This window comes from Monodon monoceros, unplaced genomic scaffold (genome assembly GCF_005190385.1).
Source record: "Monodon monoceros isolate NGI ecotype Baffin Bay Population unplaced genomic scaffold, NGI_Narwhal_1 Super_Scaffold_6, whole genome shotgun sequence".
NCBI classification, from domain to species: Eukaryota; Metazoa; Chordata; class Mammalia; order Artiodactyla; family Monodontidae; genus Monodon; species Monodon monoceros.
Genome location: NW_021703783.1, coordinates 100,749,938 through 100,774,667, shown reverse-complemented (window position 1 = coordinate 100,774,667; position 24,730 = coordinate 100,749,938). Strand labels below are relative to the sequence as shown.

At 44.7% G+C, this 24,730-nt stretch overlaps 1 protein-coding gene and 1 pseudogene across 6 annotated transcripts; both read left to right on the top strand.

Moving 5' to 3' along the window:
• The first annotated feature begins 105 nt into the window (after positions 1 to 105).
• RABL2B (RAB, member of RAS oncogene family like 2B) lies at positions 106 to 16,806 on the top strand. 6 transcript variants are annotated; one of them, XM_029205824.1, is made up of 9 exons: positions 106 to 161; positions 1,828 to 1,989; positions 9,193 to 9,222; positions 10,393 to 10,472; positions 11,113 to 11,192; positions 13,362 to 13,473; positions 13,815 to 13,912; positions 14,313 to 14,396; positions 14,581 to 16,804. In XM_029205824.1, the coding sequence occupies exons 2-9, from the start codon at positions 1,883 to 1,885 to the stop codon at positions 14,659 to 14,661; spliced, it is 672 nt and encodes a 223-aa protein (XP_029061657.1). In that variant the 5' UTR covers positions 106 to 161; positions 1,828 to 1,882; the 3' UTR covers positions 14,662 to 16,804. The 6 variants fall into 6 exon arrangements, with proteins under 6 accessions (XP_029061657.1, XP_029061653.1, XP_029061656.1 ...); XM_029205825.1 differs by lacking the exon at positions 106 to 161 and adding an exon at positions 454 to 1,681 and having other exon boundaries at positions 11,086 to 11,192; positions 13,785 to 13,912; positions 14,581 to 16,806; XM_029205820.1 differs by having other exon boundaries at positions 14,313 to 16,806.
• On the top strand, positions 15,894 to 23,284 carry LOC114886219 (annotated as a pseudogene).
• The last annotated feature ends 1,446 nt before the right edge of the window (positions 23,285 to 24,730 follow it).

Here is a 24,730-nt window from a genome sequence, read left to right as displayed (position 1 = left end):
TCGCCCGGCACTGGACTAGCCAGCCAGCCCCCGGCGAGGTCCTTCAGGCCTTTGGCCGGGCAGCCCGCCTAGGGTCCTTGCGCGGTTGCGTAGCATCTGCGAGGACGCGGGCAGCGCTGGAAGCTGAGTGAACCGTGGTGGGACCCGGGCTGACTCGCGGGGTCCGAGACAGGGCAGGGTCCGGGACGGGGCGGGATTCGAGGGGGACTCGGGGCCCTGAGGGCGGCTGGCCGTGGGCGGACCGACCTGCGGCGCTCCTGGTCTCCAGCCCTCGCCCGGGAACGGCCGAGAAGACGAAGTCGCGCGGGTGGCGGCCTCGCATGTGGGGGCCGTCCTCGGGCCCTTGGCCAGTGCGGGGAAGAACGGGACAGTGGGTTCTGGCAACGGGGGGGGGGGGGGGGCGAAGGCAGCCCAGCCTGGCTGCGGGGGTATAAAGTGGTTCTCAGACCTGTTTGGTGCCCGAAAACTACTTGAGTGAAAGAGAACTTATCCACTGGGTGGCGAGGACATCGACACCTATTGAAGGTCTTTGAGAACGGGTTTGGCCGCGTTTGGCTTCCGAACAGGTCGCTCCAGCTACAGGGTGGAGGTAGAAGGGACAGCCCCTCATTATGCTTGTCAGGCATCTGCCACTTCCTAGTCACTGCTTTTGAGGCTGAGGGTACCTATGTAAAGAAGGCTGAGTCCCTACCTGAGCAGAAACAGTAGCATTGCAGTTAGGGAAACTCAGGGGTCCTGTCGGTATTTTCCACCCTTGTGTGCACGTCTATCATAGCTCTTGCCACAGTAGACTTTGCCATCGTGTCTCCTATCCGGGTGCAAGATGTACCCGTGATGAACCCTCAGTAAGTGAGAGCACTGATGCTGCGTTGTCGTTGCATCATTTTTGTGTGCCGAGTTAACTCAGACTGTGGACTACGGCACATTCCCAGTAATGTTTGTGAAGTTATATTTGGGCTTAAGGACATGAGGATAGTGGAATAGAGCTAGAGATTGTTACGCCTCGATGTTGGCATTGGGTGGCTGGTGATGTACAGACAGAGAACGTGAGGAGCGACTTTGGGGTGGGCAGGGCTTAGGTTTCCCAGGTTATTTTTGCCTGTGTGGAATAGTTCGCTATTCAAAATCTGGTAGGCAATTGCATACGTGAGTCTGGCACTGAGGGAAGCGATCTCTGTGGAGATACAGATTTGGCATCATCAGCATTTAGGAGATAGCTGAAACTAGTAGAGGTTGAAATAACCCTAGAGAAGAGGGTCTGGGGAATGCCTAGTTGAGAGAGGAAAAGGCAGCTCCTGATGGCAGTATGATGGAAAATGAAGTGGAAGTGAGAAGCATGAGGTAGAGGATCAGGAATACAGGTTAGCGTTCTTTGGCTGTGTGAGCGGTCATTCAGTGATGAGAATTCAGGCTTACAGAGCCCTGTCTCTTTCTCAGACAGTGTCTCAACTCAATCATGTGATGTGGGCAGTGAGTTTTGTCCCTGCTTTACAAGTGAGAAAACGCTTGTAGGTAAAACTTGTAAAGCTTCAACATGGCTTTAGAATAGTCTCTCCAGGTGGGAGTGGGAGTTGTGGTTCTGAGCATAGCTGAAGTAAAGAGATGACATAGGGTAAACCACTCTCAGAAGATCTGGGTGGGGACAAGATTACAGCCCCATGATTCAGCAAGTGCTAGCCAGGTGAGTGGTGAATAGAGAAGGATGTAAGTGTTTCCTTGGGCCCCTCTCTTGTCAGCTCATTGTCTCCCCTGTCCAGGAAGAGGAAGTGGATTTGGTGGAGGGGACTTCTCATCTCTTTAACAACAGCCTCTTCTTGATCTTCCCAGACGGTGACAAGACCCCCCTCCCCTGAGCTGATCGCCTTTCTACAGCCAGGAGCCAATGGCCGGGGACAGAGCCAAACCCTGTGAGCTGGACCAAGAGAAATACGATGCCGATGACAATGTGAAAATCATCTGCCTGGGGGACAGCGCTGTGGGCAAGTCCAAGTATGTTGGGAGATTAGGGAAGAAATGCCAGGCCCAGAGTGGGTCTGGGTTGTTAGAAAAATCCTCCAGAGGCATAGAGGAGCATAGCTTCTATGGGAGTGGTGAGAGAGTAGTCTTGGCTGGAGCCCAGGTCTGCATGGGGGAAGAAGGGAGCGTCACATCAGCAGCTGTGTGTGTTTGGGGAGGAGGGCGTCCCCAGGGGCAAGTCACGGGACTGAGGAAATTGAGCTTTATCTATGAGTCCTGGCAGAAAGTATGGGACGGGTCACCCTAGAGACTACTGAAGCAGTCCTGGTGAGGTGAGAGCTGGGGTATTCCTGTGTGTGGTATGGGGCTGAGAGACTGCAAGATGCAGACAGTGGGAATGGGGAGAGGAAAGTGTGAGAAGTGTGACTGGCACAACCAGCGACAGGTCGAAGAAAGGTGGTGAAGATACTGTCTTGAAAGAACTCAGAGTTGAGAAGAGTGGATAGAAATGATGCCTGACTATAATCAGCGTAAAGATTTTTTTTTCTTAAAAGATTTAATTTTTATTTATTTTGGGCTGTGTTGGCTCTTGGTTGCTGCGAGCGGGCTTTCTCTAGTTGCAGTGAGCGGGGGCTACTCTGTTGAGGTGAGTGGGCTTCTCACTGCGGTGGCTTCTCTTGTTGCGGAGCGTGGGCTTTAGGCGCGCGGGCTTCAGTAGTTGTGGCACACGGGCTCAGTAGTTGTGGCTCGTGGGCTGTAGAGCACAGGCTCAGTAGTTGTGGCGCATGGGCTTAGTTGCTCTGCGGCATGTGGGATCTTCCTGGACCAGGGATGGAACCCGTGTCCCCTGCATTGGGAGACAGATTCCCATCCACTGCGCCACCAGGGAAGTCCCAGTGTAAAGATTGACTCACTCTTTTAACTGACTTCAGTGCCTCTGTGCACAGGCGTGGAACTCCCCCTGAAGGGAGGCTCTGCAGTGCTGGCAGCTTGTCTCCACAGGGTGTGAGCCTGTTTCTCAGCTGTCTTGGACCAGTGGGGCACACATCCATTTCTGCCTTCGCAGGATGAGGGTAAACTTGCCCCTAACCAGATGCCTAGTTTAGTCTTATACCCAGGTGCCCCAGTTCCACCTTGGTTTCCACTTTTATCTGTTATTAACATATCCTTAGACCCAGGTAGCTGTCAGTAATTCCCTAGGGGCTTTGCTGATTGGGGCAGAGGTCACTAACTTTTCTTAGCCTCAAGTCTGTTTATTTTAAAAGGTGCCCTGGGAAAAGCAAAGCAGGAACTTGTGGCGGGAATCCTAAACTCAGGTCCTCATTTAAATGTCCAGACTTTAGGTGTGAGCAGGATTGTCATGCTGTAAAATGTCTAGGAAGCAACTCACAATAACTGTTTTCTCATCACAGTGCTCTGGCTAGAACTGCCAGTACTGTGTTGAATAGAAGTGGCAAAAGTAGGCATCCTCTTGTTTCTCATTATAAGGGAAAGCTTTCAGTCTTTTGCAATTGAGTATTAACTGTGGGGTTTTCATATATGGCCTTTATCCTAGAGGTAATTACCTTCTATTCCTAGTTTTTGTCATGAGATGGTGTTGGTTTTTGTCAAATGCTTTTTCTGCATTTATTGAGATGAATATGTAGGATTTTTCCTTTGTTCTATTAATATGATATGTTTGATTAATTTTTTTAAGTTGAACCATCCTTATACTCTGAGAATAAATCTCCCTTGGTACTTTTGATGATGTATAATCCTTTTAATATGATTTGGTTTGCCAGTGGATTTTTTTGAGGATTTTTACAACTAAATTCATGAGGAGTATTGGCCTGTAGGTTTCTTTTCTAGTAGTGTCATTGTCTGGCTTTGGAATCAGGGTACCACTGGCCTCATAGAAAGAATTATGAAGTGTTCCCTCCTCCTCAATTTTTGGGAAGAGTTTGAGAAGGATTGGTGTTTGTTCATGAAATGGTTGGTAGAATTCACCAGTGAAGCCATCCAGTCCCGGACTTTTCCTTATGGGAGATTTTTGAATACTGATATAATCTCCTTACTTGGTATAGGTCTACTCAGATTTTCTATTTCGTCTTGAATCTGTTTGGTAGTTTGTGTGTTTCTAGGAATTTGTGCACTTCATCTCAGTTATCCAGCTTGTTCGTTCATCGTATTCTCTTGTAATTCTTTTTGTTTCTGTAAAATTGATGTTACTGTCCCCAGTTTCAGTTCTGATTTTGATCATTTGTGTCCTCTCTCTTTTCTTAGTCTAGCTAAGGTTTGTTGATTTTGTTGATCTTTTCAGAGAACTAATTTCTGGTTACACTGATTTTTGTCTGTTGTCTTTCTATTCTGTATTTTGTTTATCTCCACTCTAATCTTTATTATTTCCTTCCTTCTGCTAGCTTTGAGTTTAGTTTGCTCTTTCATGTCTACTACCTAAAGATGTACAGTTATGTTATTGATTTAATTTGACTAAATCTTCCCTATTTGATTTAATTTCCACCTTTTTGTGAATTTTCTTGTTTTTCTTCTGTTATTAATTTCTAGTTTCATTCCATTTTATTTGAAAAGATACTTTGTATGTTCTAAGTCTTTTAAATTTTATTATGACTTTTTTTGTGGCCTAACTCATGTTCACTTGAGAAGAACATGTATACTACTATTGTTGGGTGGAGTATCCTGTGTATGTCTGTCAGGTCTAATTGGTGGTTAGACCTAGTTAGTGTGGTTCAAGTCCTCTGTTTCATTGTTCTACTCATTATTGAAAATGGGGTATTGAAATCTCAATATATTATTGTGCAACTCTCTATTTCTCCCTTTAGTTGTGTCAGTGTTAGCTTCATATATTGTGTCAGTGTTAGCTTCATATATTTTGGGACCCTGTTGTGCGGTGCATATATGTTTATAACTTTTATATCTTTTTGATAGATTGAACTTTTTATCAATATATAATGTCCTTCTTTGTCTCTTGTAACATTTGTCACTCAAAAGTTTATTTTGTCTGACTGTAGTATAGTCACCCCATTTCTCTTTTGAATACTGTTTGCATGCAATATCTTTATCATCCTTTTGTTTTCCAACTTCTTTGTGACCTTGTATCTAAAGCAAGTGTCTTACAGTTAGGACATACCTGGATCATGTTTTTTTAATATACTCTGCCAATCTCTCACTTTTAATTGGAGAGTTTTATCTATTCTCACTTGCAACAACAATAATTAAAGCTATTACTGATAAAGAAGGATTTACTTCTGCCATTTAGCTATTTGTTTTATGTCTCCAGTTTTTTTTCTTCAAGTACTCCATTACTTTTTCTTTTTTTTTTTTAATTTTTTGTAGTGTACTATTTTGAGTCCCTTCCTGTCTTGTATAATTTCTTTAGTTGTTTATTAATGGTTGCCTTGAAGATTATAATTAATATCTAAAATTTATAGCAGCCTATTTGAATACCAGTTTAGTTATAATAGTATACCAACACTCTGCTCCTATATATTTCTATCCCTCCCCTTGATATTGTTTTGTCACAAATTACAACTTTATACATTGTGATCATTAACATAGATTTACAATTATAGTTTTACATATTTGTCTTTTAAATCATGGGAAAAAAGAGGAGTTACAAACCAAAAATATGAGAATACTGGTTTTTGGGTTTTTTTTTTTTTTTTTGGCTGCGTTGGGTCTTTGTTGCTGCGCACAGGCTTTCTTCTAGTTTCTGCAAATGGGGGCTACTCTTCGTTGTGGTGCACGGGCTTCTCATCACGGTGGCTTCTCTTGTTGCAGAGCACGGGCTCTAGGTGCGTGGGCCTCAGTAATTGTGATACACAGGCTCAGTAGTTGTGGCTCGTGGGCTCTAGAGCGCAGGCTCAGTAGTTGTGGCACACAGGCTTAGTTGCTCTGCAGCATGTGGGATCTTCCTGGACCAGGGTTCGAACCCATGTCCCCTGCATTGGCAGGTGGATTCTTAAGCACTGCGCCACCAGGGGAGCCCAAGAATACTGGTTATTATATTTACCTGTGTAGCTACCTTTACTGAAGATCTTTATTTCTTCATATGGCTTCAAGTTACTGTCTAGTGTCCTTTCATTTCAACCTAAAGGACTTATTGTACCATTTCTTATAGGACAGATCTACTGGTAATAAGCCACATCAGCTTATGTTTATCTGGGAATGTCTTAATTTCTCCTTCATTCTTGAAGGATAGTTTGCTGAACATAGAATTCTTTTTTGACAATTTTTTTTTCAGGACTTTAAATATATCATTCCACTGCCTTCTGATCTCAGTGATGTCTGATGAGAAGTTGGCTGTTTATCTTATTGAGGATTTTGTCTTTGAGTTTTGTCAATTTGCCTATAATGTGGATCTCTGTGAGTTTATCCTGTTTGGAGTTTGTTGAGCTTCCTGGGTGTGTACATTCATATCTTGCATCAGGTTTGGGAAGTTTTTAGCCATTATTTCTTCAACTAGTCTCTCTGCCCCCACCCCTCTTGTATTTATGATGCATGTGTTAGGATGATTTATGTTGTCTGATAGGCTCCTTAGGCACTGGTCATTTTTACTCGTTTTTCTTTCTGCTTCTCAGACTGGATAATTCCAGTTGCCTTATCTTCAAGTTTGCTGATCCTTTCTTCTGCCTTCTCAAGTATGCTGTTGAAACTGTCCAGGGAGTTTTTCATTTGAATTATTGTACTTTTCAGCTCCAGAATATCCGTTTGGTTTCTTTTCATAATTTCTATCTCTTTATTAATACTCTCATTCTGTTTATATGTTGCTTCCTAATTTCCTTTAGTTCTTTGTCCATGGTTTTCTTTAGTTTTTTGAGCATATTTAAGATAATTGATTTAACTTCTTTGACTGGTAATTCCAGGATCTGGATTTCTTCAGGTATTGTTTCTGTTAAATTCTTTTTATCATGAGAATAGGCTATACCTTCCTGTTTCGTTGTATGCTTTGTAATTTTCTGGTTGATAATTAGACATTCTGAGTATTTTGATGTGGTGACTTTGGAACTCAGATATTCCCACTCCTCGGGTATGGCTGATTTCTGCTTGTTTAGAGCTGGAGTATCCACTTGTAACTTTTCCATATACTATTTTTGCCAAGTGTATATTCCTTCTTGTGTGTGGTCACTGATATTTCTATTCCATTATCTGTGATCAGACAGTGACCTGATAAAGATTTCCTTAAATATTTGGCTCCAAAAGGGGAAAGAAACAAAGAGAATAGTATTCCTATCCCTTTACATTTCCAATAGATGCCAGCAGGGGAAGACTCTGGAGCCTGAGAGAGCTGAGATCCGGCTCCTCGGCCAAACTTTTTGAGGAAAGTATCTCTACTGAAGCCAGACATTTGGAACACGGGTCACTGCCTAGCTGCAGTGGGCCTGAGGAGTGGGTGACCATTGCTGGTTTGTGCGTGTTGTTCTTTTGCACAAGACCAGCACTCTCCTTTTATCCAGCACTCTACTGGTCATTGTGTCCAGTCAGGTTCCAGAGTTCTGAAATAGTTGATTCTGATCATTTTTTCCAGTTATTGGTTGTTTCAGTTGAGGGAGTGACCCATAGAACTTCATACTCCACCATTTTAAGTAATGTCCTCAAGTAATGTTCATTTTTTTCCTACATAGATATCCAATTGTTTCCACACCATTTCTTGATAAAACAACCCTTTACCCCGTTGAATTGCAGTAATGCTTTTGTTCTAAATCCAGTGACCATACACGTGGCTTATATATTTTTTAAGTGTGTGTTTACTGTCTGTCTTCACCCACTAGACTGTAAGCTCCATGAAGACAGGAATTTTCCTCTGTTTTGTTAAATGTTATATCATGGCACCTAGCATAGTATCTGGCAAATGGCAAGCACTTAGTAATTATTTTAAATTTTTTTGTACTAAAATATATTTGTCCATTCTTCTGTTGAAGAACAGTTATGAAAGTACAATTTTTATGGTATTAGACACAATACTGCAGTGAATATTTTTATGCCTATCATCTTGGGCACACAGTCTATTAGACTTGGGGTGAAATTGCCCAGTTTTAGGATTAGCTCAAACTTTGACTTATCCCAGTTGCTCTCCAAAGTAGTAGTATATTAAGTTCGCACTCCTACCGGCACAGTACAAGAGTTTCCACAAAATGTGCAACATTTGGTATCATACGACTTTTTCAACTTTGTTAATCTGAAGGATGTGTGTGCTACTTCATTTTATTTTAATTTGCATGAAAATCATTAATTTACATTAAAATCATTCAAGATTGAGCATCTTTTCATATGTTTTTTAGCCATTCTTCTGAATTGCCTGTTCATATTCTTAGGACCCAGGTTGTGTGTGTGTTCTCTTATTCACGTATCAGAGCCGTTCATGATCTCTGTATATTAATTCTTTGTCAGTGATTGGCATTGCACGTAGCTTCTCCCAGTCTGTGTTTTGTTTTGTTTTGTTTATTTCTTAACTTTTCATTTTGAAATAACAGATTTACAGGATGTTGCAAAGAGAATACAGAGAGGGCCTGTGTACCCTTCACCCAGTTTCCCCAGTGGTTATATCTTACATAACTGTAGTACAAGATCAAATTCAGGAAACTGGCATTAGTTCAATGCATATGTATAATTCTGTGTCATTTTGTCACATGTGTAGATTTGTGTAAGCATCACTGGACTCAAGATACAAAACTATTCCATCACTGCAGAGGCCTCGGTCCTGCTGTCCATTTATAGTCACACCCACCCCACTTCACCTCCTACCACCCCTCTTAACCCCTGTAGCCACTAATATTCTCCATCTCTATAATTGTGTCATCCTGGCAACATTGTATAAAAGGAATTATACAACGTGTGACCTTTTTCACTCAGCATGATACCCTTAAGATTTGTTCAAATTGTTGGGTATATCAGTAATTTTTCCCTTGCTATTGCTGAGTAGTAGTCCATATTATGGATGTACCACAGTTTGTTTATTCCCTAAAAGGAGGAAGCTGGGGTCCCTGCCCACAGGGAAAGCATCTGTGGATGCTGGGTCAGCGTTATAGCCGAAGGGTGTCAGGAACTTAAGGGGAGTCAGAAAGAGGGTGGGTGGGTGGTTCCTGGGCATTGTCCTTGAAAGGAAACTGTGTAGCTGTGGAAGGAGTGGGAGTGGGGAAGCCACAGCTGGCTTCCAAGTTTTCAACCCTTGGGTGGTGCAACAGGGGCAGGCAGGAGCGTTGAGGGATGCACCTGACCACTTGCACATTCTCCTTACAGACTTATGGAGAGATTTCTCATGGATGGATTGTATCCTTCAAGTTTTGAAATGCTCCTTGTTCCTGTGGCCCTTTCCACCCTCAGGCCAGCTCAGCCCCACTGCCCACCCCTTTGCTCCAGCGGTCCAGGGAGGAGGGATAAGTGAGTAAATTCGCAGGTTTCGTTTCATGCTGGCTTCTCACCAGCTGACCCACGTGGCATCACATGTAGTTGGTGCTGCATATTTTCAGGCTTACTCACATTTGGATCTGCTTTCTATTAGGAAAGCAGTGGAATGGCTAACAGTAAGTACCTCGTCAAATGCCTGGACTCACACCCCACCTCTTCCTTCTTAGTAGCTCTGGCGCTGGGCAAGTCACTTAACATCTCTGACCTCAGAGCTTGGGCTCTCTAATGTTTAAACATGCTCTGGTATGAGTCAACTTTGTAAAATAGGAACCGCCAGCCCCACCCTCCTTCCGTGAATCGTTGCATTGTGCAGGTTTGGAATGAGACAATTGGGATGGCTTTTAAAAGCTTCCCGAGTGAGTCCGTTGAGAACTGAGGGTGAGAAGAGCCCCAGAGCCCCCTGCTCCCTGCCCGGGGCCCCAGCCCCCCCGTGGTAGACTCTAAGTGTATCTTACTTCACCTTCTACCAAGTTCTCCTTTGCACCCACCCACCTGCATCATCCCAGCTCTGATGGTTAAACCACACAGCATCTTGCAGCTTCAGGAAATGTTATTCCCCAAGCTTTTTGATACGGTTGCAAAAAGCAAACTACAGTTCATAAACAGTTTGTTAGCTGTCTGGCTTATGAAGACTTTTTTTCCCTGGAACTGTCATGTTGCTTCTTATGGCTGGGTTTCCTCTCTGGCCTGCAAGAGCCCCATCCATGGGGAGCTGGGGCATCCCCGCAGTCTCATTGGCCAACTACGTGATGCTGTTTCAAACAGCTGCTCTGTAAAATTCCATTCCATGTTTTCCCTTGGACTTAGGTGGCCAGGACATAATCCCAACCTCTCCCACCCGTCACCTTTCCATGGAGCTTGTGCCTGTGATATTTGAAGTTGATCCTCTGTCTGCAACACTCATTCAATTTAAAATCTAAATAACTTCTTAAAGAAGGAGAGAGAGAGCCCATTCCATCCCCCCAGCAGCCGCCCCCCAGCACCTTGCTTACGTCTCTTTTCATTCATCTTTGCCCCTTAACGTAAGTGCAGTCAGCCCCGGCAGCTGTCCACACACGCCCTGACCCTGTACAAGCACACGGCCACGGTGGACGGCAAGACCGTCCTTGTGGGTGAGCAGCACAGTGCCGAGCCACACCACCTCTCAGGAGGGAGAAGTAGTGGGGGAGAGAATCAAGCAGGGGGATGTGAGACCCCAGGCATGGATGAAGGGTGATAGGTACAACCCAGAGAGCCCGGAAGCCAGGGAGGGTGGGAGGAAGCACGCGGGGTTCTGTTCCGGTGCTCTTCAGCCAGTGTAAAGAAATAACAGGGTTGGTCTGAGTGTCATCTGCCACAAAGGGTTTGGCTTTAAATGTGGTCACAACCTTCCCCTTGGCCAGGCCACACGTCCGGCCTGACTGTGTCCACCCTCTGTGATCAGCACACATGGGAATTGGACCTAGTTGTGACCTTGGAGCGTCCTGCATCTTATAGGTGGGGGAAGGAGGTCACTGACCCTCTCCCTCTTGGGGCTCCCTGTCTGTACTCTCCTTCCCCCTGGCCCTGGGTCTCCCTCTCACCCGCCCCCACGCACGCCCAGGTGCGTTACATCCTGACAACACACCCGCGAGCTGTGTGGTCTCCGTTGCTCCCCATCCTCCCACGGGTGCCTGTGTTTCCGAACACAGACACCGCACAGAGATGCTCAGCGTCTGGGGCTCTCTGCCCTTCATCCCCCATCAGGCAGTCAGAGCTGTGTTCACATTGCAGACTTTTGGGACACAGCAGGCCAAGAGCGGTTCCAGAGCATGCACGCCTCCTACTACCACAAGGCCCACGCCTGCATCATGGTATGAAACCAACTGGAGGGCAAAGGCTCTGGGCAAGTCTGGCCTGAGGGGTGAAGGGATGAAGGGCCCAGCAGGACTGAGCCCTCCTCACCAGGGCTGGGTGCTGGAGGGAAGGATGAGTGCAGGCTTCAGACTGCATGTGCTTCCCAGAGGTTCGGAGTGAGAACACGCCAGAGCCAGCTTCTCTTCCAGGGGTGGGGGGTGGGGGGATGTGTGGAGCCACCATTCCAGCGGGAGGAGCAAGTTCAGGGCCTCATCATCAGGCAGAGCATCTAAGAGTCCAACACAGTCCCTCCCTGATGGAGGCCTCCCTCATCCGCTGCTCTCTAGGGGCAGATGCTGGGGCTGAGCAGGCTCTGGTTCCCAGGGAGCTTTCCCCTCCAAAATGGCCCCCTCCTCCGTCTCAGCCTCTCACTTTGCTGTCTAGAGCACAGCCCTCAGAGGTCCAGCCCAGTAGCCAGTGGGTGACAAGTGCCGCAGGAGAGCCTGACACTCAGCTATGGCAAGGGCCACGAATAGAGAGAGGAACTGTAAACCTGTGTCCTTTAGGACCTCCTGCCCACAAACTCACTGGCTCCTTTCTCAGGCTCTTCTGTCCCTTAAGCACAAGATCTCTTGAAATTTTCCAAAACTTAATGCTAGTACCTATAATGGGACAAAACAAAAGAGGGTAACAGGGTAAGGCAAATGGGGGCAGACTAGTGCCAGCAGTTGTGACCTCTTGCCTCTGACACATCTCCACTAGCTCCTTTTGGGCCCTCTTCTGAGACCTGGGGTGTTCGTCCTGCCAGCCTCCCTGCATACCTGTATGTGCAGGTGCCTACCACCAGCCCCAGCCTGCTGTAGGGGGCCTTGCCGGTAGAAAGCGCTCAGCCTCTCGTGACCACATGGGGACCTGATAGTCCCAGAGGGAGCTGGGGTTCCACCCTCCACCTTGAAACCCCAAAGGGTATGCTTCTCAGCCTAACCAGCTCCTCAGCTCTCAAAACAAGGAAAGGAAGCTCAGGAAACCAGACCTGGACAAAGTGTGACTAACAGTCACCATGGAAGGCAGCCACGGGAGGTGTGAAGCAGATTCCGGAAGTTTCATTACAAGCGTATTTTAAAAGAAGTGTTTATTGGGAATTCAAGACAGAGTAGTCATTTATTGAAATTGGGCCTGGAGAGTACCATAGAAGAGCCTCTCAGGTGGACCTCCTGCTGCCTCAGGTGTGACAGCTGCTGACCAGAGCCCACTGCCATGCAGGGGGAATCCCTGGCCCTGGACATGGTTACTCCCATGAAGGGCTGGGTTGTTTAGAAGTAAGATCTGCCATTCCAGCAGGTTACAGGGTTGTGCATCTCAATCCACTGTTGTGCTGGGGCAGTTTGGACATGTGAGTCTCTTCTGGAGGGTGTCTGGGCAACAGAAAGCTGGCCTTTGAGGAGCTCCTGCGAGGGGCTTGAAGGATCCCTGTAGCAGCAACTTGAAGCATCTTAGGGCTTCTGTCCTCCCCGCCCTAGAGCCAGTCACAGTGCTCATTCTTCTTGCGGGTACTTTTCAATAGGTAAAAACTATAAATTATAGAAAGTTAATAAAATTATGATAAGCTACAAAATAATAAAAGACAAAAGTACTTCTACAAAGTCTAAAATACAAAATTAAAAGTTTATAATTAAAAGTAAATCAAAATAACTGAAAGGAAATTCTAGAAACATTTAAGATTATCATAGAGGAGGTGTTTTGGGTTTTTTTGGCCACACCACGCGTGGCATGTGGGATCTTGGTTCCCCAACCAGGGATGGAACCCACGCTCCCTGCATGGGAAGTGTGGAGTCTTAACCACTGGACCAGCAGGGAAGTCCCATTATAAAGGAGTTCTTAAACAAAGTTTAAGCAGTAGTTAGACTACGAAAAAAACAAAAAGCTTACCATTTGTAACGGACTTATCAATAAGTAAAATGATAAAATCTGGTTAAAATAGGTAAATAAGGTGACAAGATGAAGGTTCTAGAGGGTGAGAAGGGTGGGCAAGGCATAGCCCTTGTGGTTAGAGGGGAGTCCGCTCAGAGTGGTGCGTGGTCCGAGTTGCCAAGCCCGTGTTTGCCTGCTTGTGTGTGTGTCACCTGGGGGTGGCATGCAGAGACACTGATGCACTTGGGCTGTCTTCTTTCCTCTGCTAATTGCAGGTATTTGATGTGCAGAGGAAAATCACCTACAAGAACCTGAGCACCTGGTATACAGAGCTTCGGGAGTTCAGGCCAGAGATTCCATGCATTGTGGTGGCCAATAAAATCGATGGTGAGGCCACCCTACATCTGGGTGCCAGCAATTCATGGGGGGACCCACCATCACACGTTTCCTCTTCCTTTCCTGGGCCAGCGAACCGTCAATGGTCCATTCTTTTTCCCGACACACGGCCCTTGGTTTCTTGCCATCACTGCCCTCCCAGTAAGGATCCAAGTGAGCCAACCTGCCTTCTCGAGACACAGATCCCAGTGAAGTGAACTCTTTCTAAGACACGTCCCCTGGTTGTCCCTGCTCATCCCTCTTCCTAGAATGGGGACCTCCAGTGACCCACCCTGCAAAATTCTCTCCCTTTGCCTTTGTAGACAGGCCCATGTCCTACCTTCTCTCTACAGCAGACATAAAGATGACCCAAAAAAGCTTCAGTTTTGCCAGGAAGTTCTCCCTGCCCCTGTACTTTGTCTCAGCTGCTGATGGTACCAACGTTGTGAAGGTAATGGGAGACTGCAGAGACAGTCTCGTAAGGCCGGGGAAGGCCTGGTGCTGAAGTTACCAGGGAAGCGATGGAGAGAAGGGCTGGCTGCAGGGCTGGTGGAGAGGACGGGCACTGTTTTGGGGGCTGTGCTGAGCATGTGGTGACAGGAAGGGGTCGTGTGAGCATTGACAGTAGGGGCGGTGGTGGGTTGGGCTTGGTGAAGAAAAGGTACGTTGACCATGCATGGGGTCAGGGTGACAAGGAAAAGGTGAATTGAGGAGTGACCTTGCTGATTTTAGGGTGGAGTACTGTGTGGACATATGATGGGAATGGGGCCAGTGGGTACAGGGCAGGCAGAGTCCAGGCCACTGGCCCCACGGCCTTGTTTTCCTTCCCACCACCTTCACCTTACCTCCAGCTCTTCAGCGATGCAATTCGATTAGCTGTGTCTTACAAACAGAACTCCCGGGACTTCATGGATGAGGTTTTGCAGGAGCTTGAGGTAGGTCAGGCCCGGATGTCAGGTGGCGTAGAGGAAGCGGCTTCCCTTCATACGGCTGCAGAGCATAACCCAACAGACCGACTTTGCAGGCCACACGTGCTCGTCGAGGGCACTGCCCCTAGAGGTGTCAGAGCTACAGTTGGGCAAATGCAAGGCCAGGCCTCACCTGCAACCTTGTTCACAGAGCATCAGCTTGGAGCAGAAGGAGGAGGATATGCTGGGCAAAGAGCAGCGTGGCCGCGTCGAGAGCCCGTCTCCCTCCTGAGCCACAGAAGGATGCCTCTCTCCACGGCCGACTTGGGGAGGGGGGGAGTTCAGAATACCCCTCCCTTCGGCAGTCCTTCAGCTCTCACGTGAGACATTCTTCCAGGCCATCCCCTGCTATGCCTCCTACAGACCCAACCATCCCATTTGCTCCCCCACTGCCATGGCCCGTGAGACCTGACCCTTCACAGTTGTTCCCTCCCCTGTAGTCGGGCAGGGAAGGGGTCAGCACCAGCAAGTGCCATCAACAGGTGTAAGGGGTCCACACCAGACCCTGAGGCAGAATTAAGGATGGACCCTCCAGGTTATGTGGGACGGTGAAGAAAATCGGGGAACATTCTGTGTGTGTCTCTTAAATAAAAGGAAATTTAGGCGGTTTTTTTCCCCCTCCCAGAACTGACCTCAGGGCCTATTCGTTGCATTTCTACCAAGGGAATGATTTCTAATTCCTGACTATCCTTTTTCCTCTAGTCTCCCAACGAAACCAACCATTTTAAGAAAATGGTTTTGAGCAGAGAGCTGTTCATTCCGTAAGTTTTTCCAGAGTTCTTCTAGGTACAGCCAGTACATTGATGAACAGCGAGGCCAAGATCACAGGCCCAAGTTTGTTGTTAACATCATGTGAAAGCAGGCGACTGGTCTGGCCATACTTAGTAATACACAAACATCGTAGTTGTAAACATCGAGGGTCAATACAGCCACACCACAAGGCACACCTGTTTGCTTTGTAAAAAATTGACTTTCGGAAAGCTTTCTTTAAAACTCCTATTTCAACAAGGGAGGATTTCCTTCATTTTTCTTGAGGATTAGTGTGGACATTGTACCTCCTTGGGTGGCAAGGGCTGCTGAGAACTCTCATGCTGCCTTTTCCATTTATCTGCAGGACTTGTGGTTCACTAGGATGCTTTTATGATCATCTTGTACATCATTTCCATTTTTAAAATTTATTTTTATTTACGTTGAATAGATGTGCATGCTTTGTGGGCATGGATTTCTCTGAGCAAAGAGTCACAAGAGAACGAGCGGATCATCGGCCACGTTAGTAAGGGGAGTCTGCCGTGACCTGTCATGTTATCTCTAGATTTATTGTCACAGAGACCATTTCTGTGGAATTTAGTGTTTTTAAAAGAATGGGTATTTGTTTGGGAGTCAAGAACAAGCATTTTTACCCCTTAGATTACTGATGCTTACAATTTCACTTCACAGATTTAACCCGACCAGGAAATTTCAGGAATGCGTTACCCTGGTGAGATGTACTTTTAAAAACAACAACAGAAACAACCCTTTAGTTATTATAAATGATTAATAAGTGTTTTTTAAATATAATGGCTTCACTGAGATATAATTCAAAAACCATATAATTCACCATCAGTATTGGCTTTACGTAACCATTTTGCATCAGGTTCCCTGGAAGCAAAGCCTGAGAAGGCAACTCTTGTTCAGATGACTCATTGTGGCAGTTTTCCGTCTCTGCTGGGGACCAGCTTCAGTCTCCCCCTTCCTAGGGAAGCTCTGGAGGACAAACTGCCCTACAAGGACGGTCCCACTTTGAGACCAGGGCCCTTTTTGTGCCAGTTGGCCAAGTGTGTGAGGAGGAGGTGGAAGGGGTGACTCGTAGTGTCCAGGGCAAAAGGGCTCCTGTTTTAGCAAGGACAGTTCCCTGGGGAAAGGGCAGCTGTGAGTTCCAACACTCAAAGTAGGTAGGGGATAAGTGCTCAGGCAGGGTGCCAGCAATATCCATGGCCACCTACCCATACATTGCTCAAATCCACCTGCTTCTTAAAGCAGCATGTCATCCTGACATACAGGAACACCACCCCTGCGTCTTTTTTAAATAATTCATTGAGGTGAAATTACAGAACATAAAGTACACAACGCAGTGCCATTTAGTACAGTTACAGTGTTGTGCAACTGTCACCTCTATCTAGTTCTAAAACATCTCCATCGCTCTGAAGTAAAACCCCTTACTTGTTAAGTAGTTTCTCCAACACTCCCTCCCCTCAGCCCCTTTGAAACACTGATCCACGTTCTTTCTGCCTCTATGGATTTATCGACTCTGGATATTTCATATAAATGAAATAAAACGATATGTGACCTTTTGTGTCTTTCACTCAGCATGTTTTCAAGATTCACACATATATCATGTACTTCATTCCTCTCTATGGCTAAATAATGTTCCATTGTATTAAATAACACAAGTTGTCTATCCGTTCATCCATTGATGGATGTTTGGATCCATCTTTCAGCTATTGCGAATAGTGCTGCTATGAACATGCTTACACATGTGCTTATATGAGCAGTTTTCAACTCTTTTGGGTGTCAGAGTCTGCTCAGGCTGCTGTAACAGACCACTGACTGGGTGGCTTACAACAGGTATTTATTTCTCACAGCTCTGGAGGCCGGGAAGTCTAAGATCAAGGTGCTGGCAAGGTAGGTTTCATTCTGAAGCCTCTTTTGGCTTGTAGGCAGCTGCCATCTCACTGTGTGCCCACATGACCTCTTTGTGCTCAGGTAGATTCCTCTTAAAAGACTATGTCCTGGGACTTAGCTGGTGGCGCAGTGGTTAAGAATCCGCTTGCCAGTGCCGGGGCCCGGGTTTGAGCCCGGGTCCAGGAAGATCCCACGTGCCACGGAGCAACTAAGCCCATGCTCCACAACTACTGAGCCTGTGCTCTAGAGCCTGTGCCCCGCAACGAGAAGCCAACGCAGTGAGAAACCCGCGCACCGCAACAAAGAGTAGCCCCCGCTCAGCAACAAAGACTCAACGCAGCCAAAAAATAAAGTTTTTTTAAAAAGACTATATCCTGTGACCCCCCCATAATGACATCCTAATTAGGGCCCCACCCTTATGACCTCATTTAACCTTAATTACTTCCTGAAGACCATGTCTCCAAATACAATCACATGAGGGTAAGGGCTTCAACATTTAAATTGGGGGGTGGGGGAGGAGGGCATAGCACAGTGATCTAGGAGTGGAATTACAAGATCATATAGTGGGACTTTCCTGGTGGCGCAGTGGTTAAGAATCCTCCTGCCAGTGCAGGGGACACAGATTCCGTCCCTGGTCCGGGAAGATCCTGCATGCCACGGAGCAACTAAGCCCATGTGCCACAACTACTGAGCCTGTGCTCTAGAGCCTGCGAGGCACAACTACTGAGCCCGTGCGCCTAGAGCCTGTGCTCCGCAACAAGAGAAGCCACCACAATGAGAAGCCCAGGCACCCCAATGCAGAGTAGCTCCCGCTCGCCACAACTAGAGAAAGCCTGCGCGCAGCTTTCAACACAGCCAAAAACAAATTTATTTTTTAAAAAAAAGAATATCATATAGTAATTTTATGTGTAAACTTTTGAGGAATTGCCAATGTGTTTTCCACAGTGGAACCACCATTTTACATTGCAGTCCTACAAGCAATGTACAAGAGTTCCAATTTCCCACATCCTTGCTAGCACTTGTTATTTTCCATTTTTAAAGATAAGCTATCTTAGTAGTTATGAAGTGGTACTTCACTGTGGTTTTGAGATACATTTCCCCTTCATTTGTAGTATTTATTTGGAGAAACAATTATTCAAGTATTTTGCTTTTTTTTTTTTTTCCCGGTACGCGGGCCTCTCACTGTTGTGGCCTCTCCCGTTGCGGAGCACAGGCTCCGGACGCGCAGGCCCAGCGGCCATGGCTCACGGGCCCAGCCGCTACGCGGCATGTGGGATCTTCCCGGACCGGGGCACGAACCCGTGTCCCCTGCATTGGCAGGCGGACTCTCAACCACTGCACCACCAGGGAAGCCCCTATTTTGCTTATTTTTAAATTGAGTTGTTTGACTTTTTGCTGTTGAGTTATAAGAATTCTTTACATATTCTGGATATTAAATTCTTATTTATGACTTTTACAAATATTTTTCCCATTCTACAGGTTGTATTTACACTTTCTTGATAACGTCCTTAATGAACAGAAGTATTTAATTTTATTTTTTTTTTTGGCCGTGCCTCGTGACTTTCGGGATCTTAGTTCCCCAACCAAGGGTCGAACCCGGGCCCTTGGCAGTGAAAGCACCGAGTCCTAACCACTGGGCATCAAGGGAATTCCCTGAAAAGTATTTAATTTTGATCAAGTCCAATTTATCTTTTTTTTTTCTTTTATTGCTCATGCTCTTGGTGTCATATCTAAGAATCCATTGCCAAGTCCAAGGTCATGAAGACTTACTCTTATGTTCTCTTTTAAGAGGTTTATGGTTTTAGCTCTTATATGTAAGTCATTGATCCATTTTGAGTTAATTTTTATATATAGTATAACGTAGGGATCCAGCTTCCTACCTTTGCATGTGGATATCCCGTTGTCCTAGCAATATTTGTCAAGAACACTATTCTCTTCTCTCTGAATGGTCTTGCCACCTTTGTCAAAAATCAATTGGTCATAGTTGTATGAGTTTATTTCTGGACTCTCAATTCTATTCCATTGGTCTAGATGTCTATCCTTATGCCAATACCACACTATTTCAATTACTGTAGCTTTGCAGTACAGTTTTGAACTTGGAAAGTATGAGTCCTTCAACTTCTTTCTAAAGATTGTTTTGACATCTTAACAATATTAAGTCTTCCAATTCATGAACACTGGATGTCTTTCCTTTTTTTTCCCATTTATTTATATCTTTAACTTCTTTCATCAATGTTTGTACTTTTCACGTATGAATCTCTCACTTCTTGGTTAGATTTATTTCCAGATTTTTTTAGATGCTATTTACTTTTTTATTTATCCCTTGCTGTTTATAGAAACAGCTGACTTTTGTGTGTTGATCTTGTACCCTGAAACTTTGCTGAATTCTTTTATTAATTCTAATCGTTTTCCTGCGCATACTTTGGGGTTTTTCTATAAATAGAATCATATCATGTGCATATTGAAAAGGTTTTACTTCTTCCTTTCCAATGTGGGTGACTTGTATTTCCTTTCCTTGCCTAACTCCTCTGACTGGAATTTCCAGTACTATGTTGAATTAAATAGTAAAAGCAGCCATCCTTGTTTTGTTCTTGATCTTAGGGGGAAATTTTTCAGTTTTTCACCACTGAATGTGATGTTAGCTATGGATTTTTCATATGGCCTTTATCATGTTGTAGAAGTTCCCTTCTATTCCTGATTTTCTGAGTGCTTTCATTATAAAAGGCTGCTGGATTTTGTCTAATGCTCTTCCTGCATTAGTTGAGATGACTGTGTGGTCTTTCCACCTCACTTCTATCAATGTAGTGAATTACATTGATTGATTTCTTATATTTAGCCACCCTTTGCAAACCAGTAAACAATGCCAAAACAAAAGAACAATTTGAAAATCTGTTACTGAATGAGACAAACAAGGAGTTTCTTTGTTGCTGGATGACTTTTGGAGCTGCAGGACTTGGTTCTGCTCTGGTGGCAGGGTTTTGCTATATTAATGTCCTTACAGTAATCCAATCAACACAGAAGATGCACAAATACCTTGAGAGATGTTGAGAAACTTTGTCTTGGGTATGACAGCTGGGGTCAAGTAACTAACAGCTGCAGCATCCAAAGACTTCCTAAACTCACCGTTTCAGTCTTGCTGGCTAAAGATGTTTCTGTGTACCTTTTTCCGAAATAAGTTCCTACATCATATGCAGTCCAGGAGCTCAAAGCAGTTGGAGGTGTGATGATTACTGCCTCTCACAACTGCAAGGAAGAGAACAGACAGAGGGTCTATTGGGAAACTGGTGTTTAGATCACATCTCCTCATGATGAAGAAAGTCCAAAACGCATAGAGGACTGTGTGGAACCCTGGAATGCTTCCTGGAATAATGATTTAGTGAATGCCAGCCTACTGGAGAGAGACTCTCTGCAGGACATTACAGGAGACACATGGAAGATCTGAAAAAGACTGATTTTCACAGGGAATCAAACTCAAAGACCACCTTGAAATGTGTACATATATCTTTTCATGGGGTTGGACATGACTATGTGCAGTTGACTCTGCACGTGTTTGGTTTTAAGATTCCAATTCCGTTACCAGAACAAAAAGATCCTGATCCAGACTTTTCTACCATTAAATGCCCAAATATGAAGGAGAGTCTGTGCTGGAAATTTCCCGGAGACTGGCAGAGAAAGAGAACTCTCAGATAGTGCTATCTACAGGTCCCAGTGCAGACCAGCTGGCTGTGGCAGAACTCCAGGAGGATGGTCAATGGAAAGTTTTCACGGGGAATGAGTTGGCAACTTTGTTTGGTGGGGGGGTGGGGGGGGGGTGGGGGTGGATATTTGATTGCCGGAAAAATAAATCAAGAAATTCTGATGTGAATAATGTTTATATGTTAGCCTCAGCAGTCTCTCTTCCAAAATTTTGTATCCAGTTGCACTTAAAGAAGGATTTTAGGGACTTCCCTGGTGGTGCAGTGGTTAAGAATCTGCCTGCCAATGCAGGGGACACAGGTTCGAGCCCTGCTCCAGGAAGATCCCACATGCCATGGAGCAACTAAGCCCGTGTGCCTCAACTACTGACCCTGTGCTCTAGAGCCTACAAGCCACAACTACTGAGCCCACGTACCACAACTACTGAAGCTCACGTGCCTAGAGCCCGTGCTCTACAATAAGAGAAGCCACCAAAATGAGAAGCCCTCACACCACAACAAAGAGTAACCCCTGCTTGCCACAACTAGAGAAAGCCCGTGTGCAGCAACGAAGACCCAACAGCAGCCGAAAATAAAATACATAAATAGATAAATTATTTTTTTAAAAAAAGAAGGATTTTTATTTTGAAGAAATATTACCAGACTTTAAATGGCTAGGAAGTAGGATAAAAGACCTGGAAAATGGGAAAGAAGTCATTATTGCATTTAAAAAGTCCATTGCTTTTCTGTGTGGAACTTCAATTTTGAATAAAGATGGGGTGAGTACAGCCATTGTTGTGGCTGGGGTGTTATCTTAACTGGAAACCATAAGCATAACACTGAGCCAGTAACCGATTAAGGTCTGTGAAAAATATGATTATCATATTTCAAAAACTTCATATATCTTGTGTTTTGATCTGACTACCAACAAATGCATATTTGAAAGTCTTCACAATTTTGATTCTCTGAAAGAATATCCATCTTATTGCATACATGGGACATTACCTGTGAATATGACAGCAGCCAGCCTAATAAGAAGTCAATGCTGGACTTCCCTGGTGGTGCAGTGGTTAAGAATCCCCCTGCCAATGCAGCGGACACGGGTTCAAGCCCTGGTCCAGGAAGATTCCACATGCCACTGAGCAACTAAGCCCGTGCGCCACAACTACTGAGCATGAGCTCTAGAGCCCGTGAACCACAACTACTGAGCCCACGTGACACAACTACTGAAGCTTGCACACCTAGAGCCCGTGCATCACAACAAGAGAAACCACTGCAATGAGGGGCCCGCGCACCACAACGAAGAGTAGCCCCCCACCCCCGCTCGCCGCAACTAGAGAAAGCCCACGTACAGCAACAAAGACCCAATGCAGCCAAAGATAAATAAATAAATTTATAAAAAAGAAAGAAATCAATGCTGCCTGTGAATAAAAATAACCAAATGATTACATTTGTTACCAAACTCAGGTTCAGCTGTTCACCGCTCAAAAGCCAGTAATCGAGAGGCAAGTGTCAGTAGACAGGAAAGATGTTTTAATCAGAAAAGCCGGCAATCTGGGGAGAAGGCAGACTCATATCCCCAGACCAAATCCAAAGATTCTACTCGGCCATGACAGTTTTTAAAGGGAAAAGCGAGAGGGGGGAGAATCTCAGTGAATCATCGAGGCAGGAGGCTGTGTTCTGCATCCTTCCCTATTGCGTGCAGGCTGGCTGACTCTCCCTTCTGACGCCCGTCTTGCCCGTGTGATCTGCCTGCAGGGTTGCTGAGGGGGTTGTTGGGGATAGAGAGCTGGTCATTCTTTACTTAATTCTTTATTCTTAGTTCTTTTTATCTAGGAAAAGAATAAACAGGTTAATTAGGTTCTTTCAAGTTTAGAGGGGAACAGAAATGGGCAAAAGAGCTACTTTCACACTTGCTTTTCAAAATGCTGTTTTGCTATTCTTCAGACAAGCAAGACAAAACCAAAGATAAAGTATTATGCAGAGAAGCGCACATCATCCAACCAGAGTGTCGCTGCCTTACTGAAAGAAGAATTGAAGAAATTCATTGAGGCCCTTCAATTAATTAATCAATTAATCAATAGCTGATCTAAGGAAGGAATGGAAAATTTTACTTGAGCCAATTTGAGTATTATTACCCAGGAGACAGTCTTGCAGAAAGCCCTGAGGGCTGTTGGGCCCATTTTTGGTCAAAGAACAGTTATATACATTTTTGAGACAAAGTGTTATATATATCAAATGACATATTGATAGTTTACACAATCCAGATCTGCGTGTACAGAAGCAGTAGTGGGTCGTCTTTGCTCCTTACAAGATTAGGAAGGAAGGTTCTCACCTAAGGAGGTCTGGTTAATGCAGACGCACAGCACACACTAAAGGGTCTGAAGAGGCCCAGACCGGGAGAGAGAAATTTTACGTTTAATTGTTTCTTGTCTTGCCACAAAATGTGAATTTTATTTCATCACTCTGATTAAAAATTTTGAGCCCAGTAAAAATGGACTGACCTGGCACTCTGTTTAGGTGTACACCTGTCTGTCGTTGCTTTCGCTGGCACTTGGGACAGAAAACCCAAGCCGCGCCTGGACCTCGTGTTAGCATTCTTTATCTCATCTGGCTGAGTGTCTTTTTTCCTTTTATTTTCTTCTGGCTTGGTCAAGTAACTAAACAAGCTGTATAAATTTGAAATGAAATGGTCTGGAGGGAAATTATTCAAACTTTTCATAATCTTGAACAAAACTCATTACATTAGAAGTGTCACAGCAACACATTGTTCTTCCTTTAACAAAAACATAACAAAAGTGAGTGTACTGATTAAAGTGTGATTAAGCTTAGTTCCAGTGTCTTGTAATTGTGTATAGCACATTTTATTTATTTATTTGGCTGCGCCGGGTCTTAGTTGCCGCACATGGGATCTTTGTTGCTGGGTGTAAGATCTTCGTTGCGGCACACGGTACCTTTTTAGTTGCGGCATGCGGGATCTAGTTCCCTGACCAGGGATCAAACCCAGGCCCCTGCATTAGGAGCGTGGAGTCTTAACAAGTGGACCACCAGGGAAGTCCCTATAGCACATTTTTAAAAGAAGCATGTGTTATGTATTTAATTGTAGAGTTAGTTAAGGAAATTAATCCATTAAATTGGCAAGAAAATGGCACTGTTCCCAGATCACTGTGGAAACGTGTTATTGTTACATCATAGGTATTTATTTACAAATTAGAATATCTGAAGCAGGGCATTTCGCACTTCTATATGTGACTTCAGCACCTCTGTTGATACTCTTGGTGCAGTGTACATTTATTGTATATTTTAAAAATCCCGATGTTTACTGAACATAAAACAATAGGGGACACTCCTGGTGGCTTTGTTCTTGTCGCATTTCTTGGAACCTTCTCAGGGCCTGGTGTGAACTGAAATGATGTTCCTGCATTGAATATGATTTAATCAGTTCATTTTTAGGCAGCTAGAGAAAAATCTTTTGAACTATTTAGGTGCTTCACCTCTATGTTAAATGGATTTGCTGATTTAAGTAAAGAAAAAAATCAGAGCTGAGAAAGGAGCTGGAATTTATTTAGAAGTCTAACTTTTGAATTATATTTTTGTAAGTAGATTTATGCTAATGTTACTAAGAAATAAAACAAACAGATTTTAGGTGTTATGGAACACTAAAACTCCAGTTTACTGTAACATTTTTCTGACCTGAACAAAATTTCTGATCATATAAGAACCATTTATCATTTTTAATGTGGAAAAAAATTTATGGAAGGTCATTTTTGGTTGATTCTGCAGTCTTCTGAAAAAAGACTTAATAGAGAAGTGCTGTTTAATCTTAAAGTATATTCTGTCCTACATAGTTCACAGAATACTTAAACACACGTGGTATAGTTTAAGAGGTAACAATCATAAGGCCTTGAATGTAATCATACTAAACAAATTACCTATAGGAGATAGCAGTGGTATAAGAGAATTTAT